The sequence below is a fragment of the Juglans regia genome, chromosome 12 (genome assembly GCF_001411555.2).
Source record: "Juglans regia cultivar Chandler chromosome 12, Walnut 2.0, whole genome shotgun sequence".
NCBI classification, from domain to species: domain Eukaryota; kingdom Viridiplantae; phylum Streptophyta; class Magnoliopsida; order Fagales; family Juglandaceae; genus Juglans; species Juglans regia.
The window spans coordinates 30,601,957-30,617,673 of record NC_049912.1 but is presented as its reverse complement, the minus strand read 5'-3'; the positions used below and the strand labels follow the sequence as shown (position 1 = coordinate 30,617,673).

General features: G+C 35.1%; 2 protein-coding genes across 2 annotated transcripts; both read left to right on the top strand.

Annotated features, from left to right (window-relative positions):
• The first annotated feature begins 327 nt into the window (after positions 1-327).
• Positions 328-5,648, top strand: LOC109002726 (probable signal peptidase complex subunit 2). Its single transcript, XM_018980593.2, has 5 exons — positions 328-579; positions 689-840; positions 1,452-1,533; positions 5,022-5,164; positions 5,279-5,648. The coding sequence occupies exons 1-5, from the start codon at positions 478-480 to the stop codon at positions 5,373-5,375; spliced, it is 576 nt and encodes a 191-aa protein (XP_018836138.1). The 5' UTR covers positions 328-477; the 3' UTR covers positions 5,376-5,648.
• A 3,710-nt stretch (positions 5,649-9,358) lies between these two features.
• Positions 9,359-14,847, top strand: LOC109002725. The gene is made up of 4 exons (XM_035683179.1): positions 9,359-9,981; positions 10,318-10,433; positions 12,873-13,113; positions 13,283-14,847. Exons 1-4 carry the CDS (start codon positions 9,595-9,597, stop codon positions 14,621-14,623), a joined length of 2,085 nt encoding a protein of 694 aa, XP_035539072.1. The 5' UTR covers positions 9,359-9,594; the 3' UTR covers positions 14,624-14,847.
• The last annotated feature ends 870 nt before the right edge of the window (positions 14,848-15,717 follow it).

Below are 15,717 nucleotides of genomic sequence, written 5' to 3'. Positions count from 1 at the left end.
ATCCCTACCTTAGAGAGGGTACATGACATAAAAAAAAGAGTAGTGATACACTAACAATCTATCTACAATTTGCCTACTACTTTCTTATAAAATTTTCAAATTTTAGATACACCAAATCAAAATCAAAAAACAAAATCAAATTTTAAAAAAATATTATTTTATTCAATAGTAGTTTAAAACTTTAAAAATAGTAAATTAATTGGAAGTTTGTCATTTCTCTAAAAAAAAAAAAAAAAAAACAATATGTCCGGTAAATAGTTGACAGATAGCTAATAAATTTTAGGCGTAGGAAATTGGGCTCGCCTGATAATTCTTCTTCTGTCTTTCACCTCGTTGGTTTTTATTCACAGGCGTCTACTGGTTTCACGAATAAACGCATTACGTACCCGCGCCACTCTGCCTCTCGTTAGATCTCCATCATTTTTTCTCCCAGAAACCCCTCAGTCTCAGTCACTCCCCCCTCCCCCCCAAAAAAAAATGCAAGAAAAGAAACCGGAGACGGCCACCAAAAACCCTAAGAAGGCCAATCTCTTAGACCACCACTCCATCAAGCACATCCTCGACGAGTCCGTATCCGAGGTAAATCTTACAAACCCTAACTCACGGCTTTATTCTTATAGATCCGTCATCGTCTTCTTCTTCTTCTTATATGTCTTTGTAATTTTTCGTTTTCATTTTTATTGAGTAGATAGTGACGAGTCGTGGATATGTGGAAGACGTAAGGATGAGTAATATAAGATTGGTGATGGGAACGATCATAATCATCATTGCTCTGTTGGCGCAGTTTTATAAGAAGAAGTTCCCCGAGAACAGGAATTTTCTCATCGGCTGTATCGTATTATATCCTTTTTCCTTACCTGATTTTTGCTTTTTTATATTTTTGGGGTGTCAATTCTCTTCCTGTTACCTTTAATTTCCGTTTGATTGATGAGAAATCTGTTACGTTTCTTGGGAAATGCGTAGAGGAACACTGAATATAGGGCTGTTTGGTTTAGGTTTTCGAAGTCTTTAGCTTGTCTCGAGAATGTGTTGGCTTTGCTGTTCGATCACCGTCAGTTTCTTTTTTGTTGATGAGAAAACTTCTTTAGTGGCTGAGGAAATGTGAGAACGGAAAAGGAATTCAGGCTTAACCTTTAGTTTGTAAATAGTAGGTTTCAGCTTTGTTGTTCGGTCTTGCTTAATTGGAAAAAATGGAAATGAAAAAGAAATAATTATCGACTTTTACTGCTATGCATGCCCATTGCTATGTGTGGTAGAAATTCCTCGTTGATAGACTTATCTGTTTGGGACCTCGAGCGTGTGATTGAACTGACTACAAGTTGGCACAGGGACAAACAATATTTGACTATGATTTCACACTTCAATCTAATTTTGTGACAGTCAAATAAGGTCATGGTATGTTATGCCATTTTTCTGAGTTTTCAAGTTTGTTTGATCTTTGACTATGGCAAGTATATAGTCTTCAATGGGTTACTGCAGCTGATCATATACACAAAAGAGAAGAATGCAATTCTTTTTACCTATCCTCCTGCGGTAAGATATCTTTCTATATGGAAACTTAGCAATAATTCTAGACACGGTGTTAGTATTTAGGCATACAATCCATTTGTTTATAAGAAAAATGGAATCATGCCCATTATGTGATAATAAATAAATTAATTTTCTGTCACATGTTATCTATTGGTTGCTGTCTAGCTTTTGTGCTTTAAATAGACATTTATGCATGCTGTAAGTTCTTGATTTGATTTTTTTTTTATAGGCGACTTGATTCTAAATTCTTCCATAATTCATTTTGATAATATTGGCACTTCTTGAATGAGATATTCAACTATAGGTTTTGTATCAACTGAGTTTAATTTTTTTAGATGATGTACTGTATGCATAATACTACTATACTTTAGCATATCAGTTATACAATTTATAGCTAATTGTATTCACAGCATCTTAGATCTTACCCAATAGGGTATTAACAATAAAAGGCCCAAATATTTACCATATATTCTGCTAATGTCCGTCTGTGCCAACAGCATGTGCTCTCTCTCTAGGCATGAATAGAGGCCATTATTGAATATTACTTTGGTTTGTTCTATTGGAAGCAAGAGTTCATACAAATTGGTGCAGTTAAAAGAAAGATAATAGAAGAATCTCTAAAATGAGGGACTAGTCTTGCTAAAGCTCAAAAATATGTGATGCGTCTTTCTTAATGAGCAATGCTACTCATCATCCCAATAATCATCATCCTCTCATCATCCCATGATGTGGCATTAGATGATTGAAACACAAGTGAAATATAATAAATAATTTTTAATCATCTAATGCCACATCATGGGATGATGAGAAAGAGATGATGAATAGATTTACTCTTCTTTAATCAATGTTAATTTTGAGATCGTCATGCTTATTTATGAAGACTTCCTTTTTGGAGGTTTGGGATCTTGTTTTATCTAGGCTAAGGCCTCATTTCGATGTTAGATGAGATGGGAAATCTAGAATAGTAATGAAATGGTTTGAGTTAAAATATTTTATGGGGTTTTAGGAAAGGAGAGGGAAAAAGTTGAATAAAAATATTATAAAGTTAAAATATTGTTAAAATATAATTTTTGTCTTGGAATTTGAACAATTTGATTTTTTTTTTTTTTTTTTTTTTGTTTAGAAGTTTAAGAAAGTCGTAATAATTAGGTAATGCTTATATGAAAAAGTTGAAGATTTGAAATTGATGCGTTTTTGGGTGGAATCAAAGGCTTTTGAATTTTTACCAGAAACATGGAGGTTCTCATTAAAAATTGTGGAGAGGGGCAGAAGGGTTTGGAGGTCTGTAGCTATGGGTCGTAGTGGGATAGGACGGCTGGTGGCTACGGTGGAAGCAATATTACAAGCGGGGAGAAACTCGGAATTCACAAAACATTTACGTGAAGGAAACAGAGCATTTGTGGCTCAACGATGCTCCAACGTGCATGGTAGGTATCTAACTGTCACCTAATATGGTGGAGGAGGCCGGTAGAGTGTTGTAGTCATTACTGAAGAGTATGAAGGTTTGGATTGGAAAAGTTTGCTATTGAATTATGTAAAGCCACGGATATGTTTTTTTCCTTTCAGGCTGATGGGTCAAGGAAGGAAAGCCAGAAGAGGACCCAAGCACAACCACGGTGGCGAGGCAATCATATGCGGCAGCTCTGCAGACGGGTCATGCTTTGGTGACTCCTCAGAGTGAGGGGAACTGTGAAAATGGCCAGCTTGTCGTGATATTCATTAAAGGAACCCAACTTGTCCAGTTGAAGGCAGCGATCACTTTCTTGTCTACGAAAATAAACTTGCTTTTACCTGCAGGCAGCAGGGTCGTAAGAAACAAGCCTAAGATAGGCCCAAATCCTTTAAACTCAGATAAAGGAAAGTGGAAAATTGGATTCGGCCCTATCCCAATAACCAGATCCAGGAGAGTGTGGTGGGTCAATAGGAAAGCTGGGTTATTCGAAGTGGGTTCTACGTTGGGTATCGGCGTAGAGACATCCGTAATGGAATGCCCTTCGCCACAAGTGAGATAGGAAAGACCGATAGTCGGTGTTACACCCTTGGTCAGTGTTCTCCCCGAAAAAACTATGGCTCCCACGTCGAAGTTGAAGGAAAATGCTGTACGCCGAGGTTTGAAGGAGATGTAGGGTCCGTCGAAGTTGCACATAAAGGGTCGCCAGAGGTTAAGGAACTTGCTGCCAACCCAAAATCTCCAATGGTGACCATGACCTTACCATTGGAGAGAACCAATGGAGTTGTTGATGAGGTATGGGATTTGAATATGGGTTTGTCGTTGGTGCCTTGCGATGATGAATGTTTAGGTTCAGCTAGGAACTGTCTGCGGAAGATGTTGTCCCCTTGTTATCTCTTCCTCCATTAAACAATATAGCTGAATCATCATTGGATTGGGTTTTGCAAAAGGTTAGTGAGATACAGCAGTGTGTGGGGATTACTTGTGGAGGATTTGACGACCAATTCACAGCACTATTTACTGCAATTGAGGTGGGTCACTCGCCTGAAACAAAATCAAGATTTAAGAAGAGCATAGAGCTGAAGCGTCTTTACTTGGACAATCAACTACGACACAAAGGGAGGTAGTACAAGTCGAGGGAGGACTAGAGGGAAGGCATAAAGCCTTCCTCAGTCCTCGTAGGATAATTCGGGTGGAGTATTAAATGTGTGGGAGACAAAGGGTTGGGGTACTTACAGTAATGTGCTTTGTTTTGGGAAGGCGTGTTTTGTCCCAATAGGGCTTGGTGTACATTGGATAGGTTTCTAATTTCTCATTCTTTGGGTGATGTTCATTTATGGGCTCTATATTATGGGCTAGGTGTTCTCTCTTGTATACACTCAGTGTATTTGGTTACGCCTATTGATATTAATATATTTTTACTTATAAAAAAAAACTTACTAGAAAAGAAAAGGCATAAAAAAATGAAAACTTACGACAAAAAAGTTTGGGTGGGAGGAAAAGTAGCAACTTTTCTTTGTGTTAGAGTCAGCTTTAAGATGTAGGATTTTAGATGGGTTGCAATGAATTTCTTAATTTTTATGTTGTCTCTACATGTGCATAGTATAAAATCCTACTGGTGCTTGGAATAGATTATCGTTCAAACAATTTGCTTGCTCTAAGCCTTTCTTTATTCCTTTATTGTTTCTACAATTAAAACTTTGTTTATTGTTTATTTCTAGATGTCTAGCCCCCATGGTCTTCTAAACCTGTAAGCTCAGAAGTTTTACATGAGGCTAATATCTTGTGCTTAATCCCAAGAGAAGCAAACACAAGGCGAGCTCACCAAATATTTGCTTCAAGAGTAAATCAATGGGTTATTTCATTAAAAAAGAATCAGCTTATTTAAGATATTATAGGACTCCATTTGTTTACATTGCCAACAGTTGAATTATACATCTACAATTCTACATCAGCCAAATTTGTCGTGCTTGACTTCAAAGATATTGAATGTGATAAAGTTATTTGTTCACCATCTCAGTTGCATTTTTTTCCTGGACAGGGATCCTTCACCAGCACTGGCTTGGTGGTGTCTTCCAAATTGCCAAGATTTTCTGATATGTACACGCTTAGCATCGCAAGTGCAGATCCTAAATCAATTTCTGCCAATCAACCAGTGCAATTTACCAAAAGTGTTACCCAATGGTCTCTCTCTCTCTCTCTCTACATGCACACGTGCACTCCAACTGCATGCACACACCTTAAACTGCGCATCAGTATATTGTCTGTTTATAATTCTGGTATTTTGCCATGTTTCAGGTTTACTAAGGATGGAGTTTTGGTGGAGGGCCTATTCTGGAAAGATGTTGAAGCATTAGTAGAGGAATATGCAAGAGAACCAAAGAAGAGCAAGTGATTTGAAAGTTAAACAGCTTGTGTTGTCTGATGGGGGCACCGGTTCAGAACTCTAGTTATATTTTGACGTGACTATAGTTGTTGCACATTAACATCGTTTTTTATCTTTTTGCATTGATGGACAGAGCCAAACAAATGGAACCAAAATCCTCCCAGCTTTACAAAACAGTTACTTTATTATGGTCAAATGTGTTTAAGCTAGTAGAATCAATGATATTCGGATCCATAAATTAGATGGTTTTCATTATTTAGTAAGTTCATTTTCATCGACCAATTTACTTCCAACCCAATGGTGAGATGGGTGTGGATCAAGGATCATGCATGATTTAATGCACGGCTTGATAGATATTGTTTTTATATTTTTCACAGCTTTGCCCCCATATGCTTTCTTTCCATTTGGATCTTCTTGGCTGCCAGATACCTATCAGTTGTTGGCTTTCTGTGTTGGGTTGATAGTTGATACTGTCCTTCATCAGTCCAATATCCCACATGGAATAAAGTCAAGCAGTCTTCCAATATCCCTTTTCTTTTACTGCTGAAGATGGTTGTTGAGGATTCCTCCTTCTATTCTCATCATATATGTTTTTTCTCTTTTCTCGATCACACCATTTTTTTAGCTATACAAATGAATTCAACGTCTCGGGCTTTTTAACAATTATAAGGAAGTATATTTTTCATTACAAAATTGTTCATAATAATTGTAACTAATTTCTAATTTATAAAAAAAAAAAAAAAATAGGTACAATTGATTCCATAATTAAAATAAGGGAAAATCATACTTACTCCTAAACTTAATTGTTTTTGCAATATGATCGTCATATTAGTAAAGTTATTACATACCCTCGTAAACATAATTTATAGTTTGTTCTATCATTAAAACCTGATTATTAAGATAAATATTAAGAAACAACACTTAAGATAGTAAAATGAAGATAACGTATTCTGAAAAATCTGGCTTGGTAACGTGTATACTTTTACGGAGTTACAAATAATTCGTTCATTAGAAATGACAAAATACACTATAGAACGACATACAATTGTCAAAATTGGCTATATTATTCATAATTATGTATTTATATGGTTATATGACATAAATCTTAATTTCATAATTACTGAATTATTTGCTTGAGTGAAGTGTTGAACGAGACTCAAGCAAACTCTGTTTGGTGTTTCTTGAGTCACAAACATGGCGTTTTGCTCCATGGCCCAAATCTCATTAAAGGTCTACAAAAAATAAAAAAAAACAAACTATAATAAATTCTTGTTGAATCATGTTATCAAATTGGGTCATCATAAGAATAAGAGTTTTGCTACACAATTTCCATCACACTCTACATTCTAATATTTTTTTTTAATTTTTAAAACTTTTTAAATTTTTTTTTGAGTTTATTTTTTTAAAATTATTTCAAATTTTGTATTCATTATTTATATAATAAATATTTGATAAAAGAAAAAAATTAAAAAAATTAAAAAAAATATAGAGTGTGGAGTATTAGGAGATTGTGAATATTTTTTGTAAGAATAAATCAGACTTTACAAATCTCATATCTTAATAGTTAGAGAAATGATTTGTACAAGTTTCAAATAGACAAATCTTATATAAGCTCTTGTAAAAAAGTTGATTTCGTATTAAAAAATGTAAAAAAAATTATTTTTTATTAATAAGATCTATGTTTTTATAAATGGCTTATATAAAATTTATGTATATAGTATTTTTCATATTTTGTAAAAATATCCTTCATCTTAAAATATTATTAGGTAAAAAAATTATAAAAAGTGAGGTGTAACTCAGTTTTCTTCAAATAATAGACCGACGATTTTGATAGTTGATGTAACCACACCACAAAAGCTTTTCCGTAGCCCGAGTAGAGTATCTCATTTTTCTCTTGGAATAATTATCGTGAGGCCACCTCTTTTGACTTTTGAGGGTCGGATGCACCCTCGGAACGAGGGCAATAAATGGTCATTTTCGTTTTCAAAGTTATAATTACGTCAAAGTTCAGTAAATTGGACCCACAAATGAAAGATATTTTTATATAAAGTAGCTCAGGTGAGGTTTTGACAGTGAATTGAAAAGAAATCAATTAAAACGAAAGTGAAAGGTGAAATAAAATATTATTTTTTTAATATTAATATTATTTTAAATTTAAAAAAAATTAAATTATTTATTATATTTTATATAAAAAATTTAAAATAATTATAATAATTAAATAAGGTGTTCTGAAATCAACCGAACCTAAATGTATAGAATAGATATTAAATTTTATTTTGTAATAGTTTTATTTATAAGTTAGCTTGTTGACATATTAAACATACAAAGTCTGCAACATCCACTTATATTACAAAAATTAATATTTCATCGTATCTTAAGAACATACCCATAAATAGCATATCTCCCTAAAAACTTATAGGTGTTTATATTTATTTAGATATTTCAACGTTCTAATTTATTGGAAGTGTTTGTAACCATTAGAACGGGAGGTGAGTACCTTATCATTCACAAGTTTTGTAATTTATAATTCTTTTATTTATTTTTTAAATAATAATTCTTTTAGTTGTTTTAATACTCTAAGGAGATGTTTGAATTCGCAAGTCATCTCAGTTCATCTCAGCTCATCTCAACTTATCTCACTACTATTCATTACTATTCAGCAACTTTAACTCACAAATCTCACTACTATTCACAATCCATCTCATTACTATTCACAATCCATCTCAACTCATCTCAGCTAATCTCAAATCATCTCAAGTCATCTTCGAATCTAAACATCTCCTAAGTGTACAATATTTTATTTATAAATTAATATTTATAACATACTTAATAAAACACTTATATAATTTAATTTAATTAAAAATAAAATTTTAAAATTTATCAAATAAATAATGTTTTCCATCTACTTTACATTTGGAAATGAGAAATATTTTACCTATAATTACAAAAAATAAGCCTATAAATTAACATGCTCGATAAAATTTGTTAGATTGTAAAATTAATTTTATTATAAAGTATATCTAACGAATTACATAAAATTAAGTCAATTTTATAATAAAATTAAGAATAATTCTTCATATAACAGTAAAGTGCGTAAATACTGCGTAATCATTTTAAAAAAGAATAACATCTACTATTAAAATATTAATTTTTTTATGTGAGTCTCATATTTTATTCATATTTTTTAAAGCGATTACACGGCGATTGCACAATTCATAGTTGTAAATATATTTTCTTTTAAAAAAATGAGTGTCACTATTAAAAAAATAATTTTTTTCTATAAATTTCAAATTTATTCATATTTTTTTTTAAATACGTAAATATTACATACTCTAAGATTATAAATATTATTTTAAATAATAGATCATTCTATTTTCAACCTAATACTTAATCTATTACTCATTACAGCCATGCTACACCCACCGATGGTGTAGCTTGAGAATGGCTTCCGATAGGATTATTTAATTATTTTTAATTTAATTATTTTTATATCTTTAAATATCTTTAAAAATAATTCATAATATTATTAAAAATAATATTTTAATCACTAAATATTTTTTTTTTATCAGGACCCATCCTCAATATTTTTTCATATTTTTAAATATCTTAAAAAAAATTCATTACATTATTAAAAAATAATTTATTAATCATTAAATAAAAAAAAAATCTTTGTATCGAGACCCATCCTTGGCAGGTTTAGCTTTTCCCTACTCCTTATCTTTGTAAATACAGTAGAAAAACTACTTTCACCATGATGGATCGATAATTTTTTTTTATTTAATAATTAAGAAAATAATTTTTTTTATAATTTTATAAATTTTTTAGATGTTTAAAAATATGAAAAAAATGATAAAAAAATAATAAAAAAGACCAAATTGGTCTTGGTAGCACCGAAAATTTAGTAGGGCCCACTGTGAGTAAGCTGACGTGGGGCACACACATTGCCACCGTGCATGCGCGGACTTAAAAACCGATGCAAAAAATCACATTTCATAGACCGATTTGCAGTCCGCCATATCCCGTTCGTTGCAGATACAAATTTGTTTCTCGTTGCTGTCTCTCCAGAAATCCCCCCCCTTCTATTTCACGCGTCTCACGGCGATCGATATCTCAAAGATTCCAGACTGTTTCTAAGGTTTCTGATTCCGATTTAAGATTTTGAAGCTCGGGTTTTCAATCTGTGCGTCGGTTCTTCGACTTTTGCCAGGGGTGGTTTCTGATATTGGATATGTCGAATTCTAGAAACCAAGACAAGATCCAGGGTCTTGAACGCGCGAACCAATACGGAGACGAGGACTCCGAAGACTCGTCTATGGATGCGCTCTCTTCGTGTGGCGTCGAATCGGGTGCGAGTTCTTCTGGTTCGCGAGAGAACGGCGGGTCGAGGACCGAGACTGGGCTCACGGACCGGTTGACGGATGTTCTTGTTTACGGAGGGGATGGAGATCTGTTACTTCAGCAGAGCGATCGCGAGGACAGGGTTCTGCAGTGGCTTCGGGCTCTGGATATGCAAGTGATCGGGGCTTGTCGCGCCGATGAGAGGTTGAAACCGTTGTTGAAGATGAATGCTTCGAATGGAGTCGCCGAGGATTGCCTGCTGGCTCATTTAAGTCGGGTATGTACCTGATTAGAAGATAATTTGATTACTAGGGATTCAAGTTCGTATACTTTTAGATACTTTTTCATTAAAAAGTTCACCGCTACCGTGGTGGAAGTTTGATTGGCGATTCTATGTAGGAATTGGTTTGGTGACCGATGACAATTGCACGGGTTCACGAATTTGCCGAGAGTAAAAACATGCATAAGATTAATTTTGCGTAGTATTAAATTGATGATTCCATATAAGTAGTTCTGGCCGTCATAGTTTGCTTTCATGTTTTATTTATTTCTTGTTTCGGCATTTCTGTCATCAACTCAAACTGACGAGTTTATTTTTGCATTTGATGAGCAGCATTTTGAGCCGGCAGAGGTTGGTATGCTAGCGAGATGCTTCTGTATACCTCTAGTTTCTCTTCGAGTGGGAAAGATCTGCAAGCAAGGAACTGTCTTGTTCCCAACTGCTACAAGGTAATCTTACTAACATAGATATCGGTGCGACTATATGTTTGATATGCACGTGGTGAGGAATGGGGTGCTTGATACCTTTGCATATGAATTTTTATAGCTTTTACAATCTTGTTGTGTTTCAAGTCGTTGAAAGTGATGCTTCTTTTCAGCTCTATTGCGTCTTTCCCTTTTTCATATATATATTTTTTTTCTCCTAATGGAAACTTTAATTTGATTTAGCGTTCTAAGGCAACAACCATCTTAAGTATCTGTATGATTCATCACTTGTTGCAGCATAGGTCACTTGAATGTTTAAAGTAATATTACTCTGTCAATTATAACTTTTTCGAGCATGATTCAAGTTAAATGATGTACTGGTGATCCACTTACAGTAGGGACAAGTTCATTTTACGTACATCATCAATATTAAGTTGTGTTTTAAATTAGAAATTTTTAACAGCCAATCTCATTTTTCTTGTGAATTTTATGAAGGTTCAATTGAAGTTTATGTTTTTTTGTATCACCTGTTGGAAATACATTTATGGACAATGTATTGGGCCTTTTATTTATAAAAAAGTGTTGGGCCTTTTGATTTTTTGATTTTTTTTTTATCAGCAAATAAGTATTATATTGAAAATAGGTGAAGCCAAGGGATCCGGCTTGCCTCCTGTTGGAAAAATAACAGGACATCTCCTGTTATGAAATCCAATGGCTGCTCTCTTATGTGCCCATGCAAGAGGGACTTTCTTTCCCATCATCGCCTGTGGATTAATGCTGTAAAACTAGCTATACATGGGAGACAGTACCAATACTTGAAACATATACGTGTATATATATATATATATATATATATATATATTAAGAGTCATCAATGATTTTAACCAAGAGGGTGAAACATCCAAACGAAAAAATCCAAATGAAGCTGAAAAGGGTTGAAAAATGAAGGACCCCCTCCCCCTTCCCCCCCTTCTCCCTCTTAAAAATAAACTTTGTACAAAAAGGAATTAGATGGGGATTTTTCTGACATGACTGTTTTTTCTAGTTTGTGGCCATGGAAAAATGAGCTGTTTGGTCCCCTGGATTTTTTTCATAACGGGAGATGTCCTGTTATTTTCTCAACAGGAGGCAAGCCGGATCCGAAGCCAAGTACACGGGACATATACAAGGGCCTTTTGAAGTTATTTAATGTAATTCATTGCACAATTATGCCTTTGATATTCTATGCAGACAGTTGGTGTGAAATATATATCATGTCAATAATATTCTGACGTTTTGCAGCATACTGCACATGTTAATGTACCGCTAAGTTTGAATGATGGAGTTTAGTTTTGAGTTCTTGAACTCTTCTACCGTCAAGTTTAATCCAAATATAATATTTTTGGAAAGTGTATCCTTGTTGATGATTAATAGAAATTCTAGCTGATGGTGAAATTGTTCATTATTCCAAATAAATATATCTTTTGACTTGTAGGTAAAGTGGGCGTATTCTATTATGATCTCTGAATTAAGACGAAGTAAAGGTAGTTTCATGCTCCTGTATTATATAGCTTGCTGCTGCTTTTTGGATATATAGGGTCCTTGCTTTTAATTGGAAGTCAATTTCAGTGTGAAAGGCCTCATCCTATATGCTCACGATTCTAAGTTCATGTGACTGGAAAAGATGTTTCATTCTATGCATCTCTGTTATTAATCTTTCAACTGGTTTAAGGATATGAGTAATTATTGGATATATCCCTTTTCTGTCTTAATTAGTGTTCTTTCTGTCAATGTTCTCTTTAGTATCTGTACTGTCTGTCGCTGCAGAAGTTTGAATATAATTAAGAATGTTTCATAAGTAACGGTTCAAACTGGTCAGTATATAAACCCAAAGAAAAAAAGAATGGTCAATTAGGAGCTATCCTTAAACTTTGGCTCGGTGACATTTACATTCACCCAAGTTTGGAGAAATTTAAACCAGTGGGATCTTTTGGTTTTTTCAATTTCAATAATTTTGAGGTTGAAAATCCAAAAAACGAAATGAAAATTTTCTTTTATGGATAATATGAGGAGCATGATCTCTTTCTCAGTTTATTTGACCTCATCTAGTGTCACTGCTGCCATTGTCTCCACTAGGATTTATTACTAGTTGTGTTTATTTTCAGAAGTGAAAATAGATACGAGATGACATGCTTTGGGTTTCTTTGTCAGTCAAAGCTTTTAATAGATAAATTAAGCATAAAGTTATGTGATTAAACTTTATTTATTGTCATGCGGTATGGTTTATATTAAAAACTGAATAATAGGTGAAGTTAATATTGGATTAGACATTAAATTTAATTATGTACGCTGTTTTCATTTGCTCTTGATAACAATCCAGACAATACATTGTACGGTCTGCTTATTTACTTTGTTAGATGTAGTATTGCTAATTATTTCTCTGTTCAATGTTCCCAAGTCATTCTCTCCTCTCCATTGTTGCAGGGGAAATCTGAATCTTACGGTTTTGCCTACATCTGATCTGCGCCTCTCATTCATTGGAGACAATGGTGAGACGGAGAGATTATTTACCTTGAGTAGTAAGTCCCAGTCTTTAGTAGCAGTGGATGAGATCCCAGCAGATAATTCTGGCCGATCCTTTCTTATAAAGATCCCAGGTGGCCAGGTTGTATACTTTTGGTGCTCAGAGAAGTCAAAGCTTTTGGGAGTTGAATTGCTTGTAAAGGTGTGTATGACTACATGAAAGAACATGCATGCACACACACCTACTGTGTCATGATAATTTGAGTGGGCCCTGAGGCTTCAGGTTGTTTGACCCTAAGATTTTCCAGTTTTGATTTGAGAAGAAGATACCGGTTTCACCAAAAGTCTTTTTTCTTTTTCCCTTCTAACAGATGAAGGATTTACTCGAGAGGAAACCTTCTATTGCTGAATTAACTGGAATCTGTGAGTCACGCCTCAGCTGCTTTGCAACTCATCTTCATGCCTATCTTGCAGCAACAGTGGGTAGTTCACAAGCAAGTTCTCCAGGCTCACCTATTCCTCCCTTGGATACCACCACTGAACTGTCTGATACATCTCAGAGTGGGCACTTACTTATATCATTTAAATCTCTGCGTTCTCGGCACATTGGAAGTCAATCCGCAGAGGCAAATTCATTTCATCCAGGCAGCCTCAGTCCAAGAACCGGTTCCTTTAAAGAGGGCCCACCCAGAAACTTGTCTTCTCTCAGGAGTGCCGCTAGGGAAAAATTGAGACGGCGAGGGGATGGCCATCTTTCATCAGTTGAGAATTTGACCATTACTTTGTCAACTGCAGTTGAAGCATCCTCATCAAATAATTCAGAAAATGATATCACTAGAAATCTGCCATTCTCCCCATCGAGTTTGCTAGAGTCACTAGGGAAATTGGCTGTTGCACCTGCTTTATGCCTCACGACTCAAGTCTCTTGTGTGGGGTTACCTCTTTTCTCCCCTCACTATTGTCATTGCACTCCTGGTATTTCAACCCCACAATTCTCAGCGGCACCTCAGCAACTTCCTGCATCATCAAATGAATCACAGTCACTTCCCCATCTTTCTTCTCTAGGTCCGGTTAGAATGCCATCCAGTTTGTTGAATTCTACACAGCCTCCGAGTCTAGGTGAAGCTTCCACAGTGAACTTCCCAGCTTTTCAGCCAGACCCTTTGTTCCAGTTGCCAACTCAAACTTCTCATCAGATATTGCCAACTTTCACACCTTTAATGTGCGATCCAATTGTTCACATTCCGGTTATTGATGTTTGCTCTTCTGGCCAAGGCTACTTGGTTAGTGCTGGTCCTGCTATTTCAACTGCCATTCATCCATTGCATACAAAACTTGTGAACCCTTTGATGCCTGAAACCGACAGCATATTAGAAAAGGGTGCCAGAGAGACATTGCGTCTACTCATCAGCGGATCATCCCGGACTAACCTGCCATTGATGGATGTATTTCCTGCTGTTCTAACAAAAGCAGATCAGAATCAAAGCATACTTGTTGGTGGGAGCCAGGGTCTATGCAGCGGAACCACTGATGCTGGTGTTATTGCTAACAGCATTGCTGCCATGAGTTTGGGTTCACTGTCTGAGAGATCTGATGGAGACAGCTACGATAATACAGATATACATCCTGCAACATCTTGTGGTTCAGTTGGATCTTGTTCGGTTGATAAGGGATCCACTTCTTGTTCAGACTGGATGGAAGAAAGCGATTGATAGAATGATTCTCATGGGCTCATTTTTTATTCCTCTGTAGATCTGGTTTTTCATCCCTCAAATGTAGATATGTTGCTGTAGTTTTGGTTGCCCTTTTGAGTTGCAACGGGCGAAAACTTCTGTTTGTAATTTGTTGTTCTCTCTTGAGCCCCAATTGAGCAAGTTCTCGAGTAGAATGTGAATAAAATTTGGACTTAGTTTTGGTCGTAAACGTCGTTCTCGTATTTTTATTCTTGGCCACCTTCATTCCTGTTTCTGAATGCTGTCGTTAATAACTTGATACAATCAATTTTTCAGCTGAGAAGTGGGAGCTATCATAGCAAAGAGTAATGGTATTCGGCAAATTAACAACTATATATGGATTTCCTTCCCTTTCCCTTTCCCTTTCCCTATCGAGAAGGATCTAACGTGCAAGAAATCGTGGCTGGGAGTTCTGAATCTTGTGTATAATCAGGACTAGGATGCTCTGTTGGTTGGGATACATCTGACTATATTCCCAAGTAAATAGTTGAATGTGGGACTTTTTATTTAATTTCAGACAAGAAAAAGAAACCAATGACAGCAATCTATCATCTATGGATACAAGTGATTATTTTCACTTGTCAACACAAGGTTAAAATGGTCAAAATAAGTCATGTTTTGCTTTAAATAGATACCATTAATTTGGAGTGAAATGGCGACAATACTATTCAAAGTTGTGACCACTTTTCTCTTAATTATTATTGATTACTTTACAAGGGGTGCAGTTGCACAGAAAAATAAACTTTATTGATTGATTGAGAAAGGATGTGTATAGAAAGAGGTTTCTCTAATGTAATTAGCCTTCACGGTATCTCTATCTTTGTGCATATAGAGTCAGCACAAAATAAGTATAAACCAGTTGGCGAGAAGTGGATTTGAATTAGGCAGCTGGCAGCCGCAGGTATGACATGATCTCTTCCCACAGTTTTTTTTTTCTTTTTTTCTGAATAAAAAAACATCAGGTCCTGCCCAAAAAACAAACGGGAGAGAACAACAAATTTCATTAAACAAAATCGGCTGGAGGTATTGAACTGGGCCCCCTTCATCTGCATGCTTGAACTTGTCTTATTTGA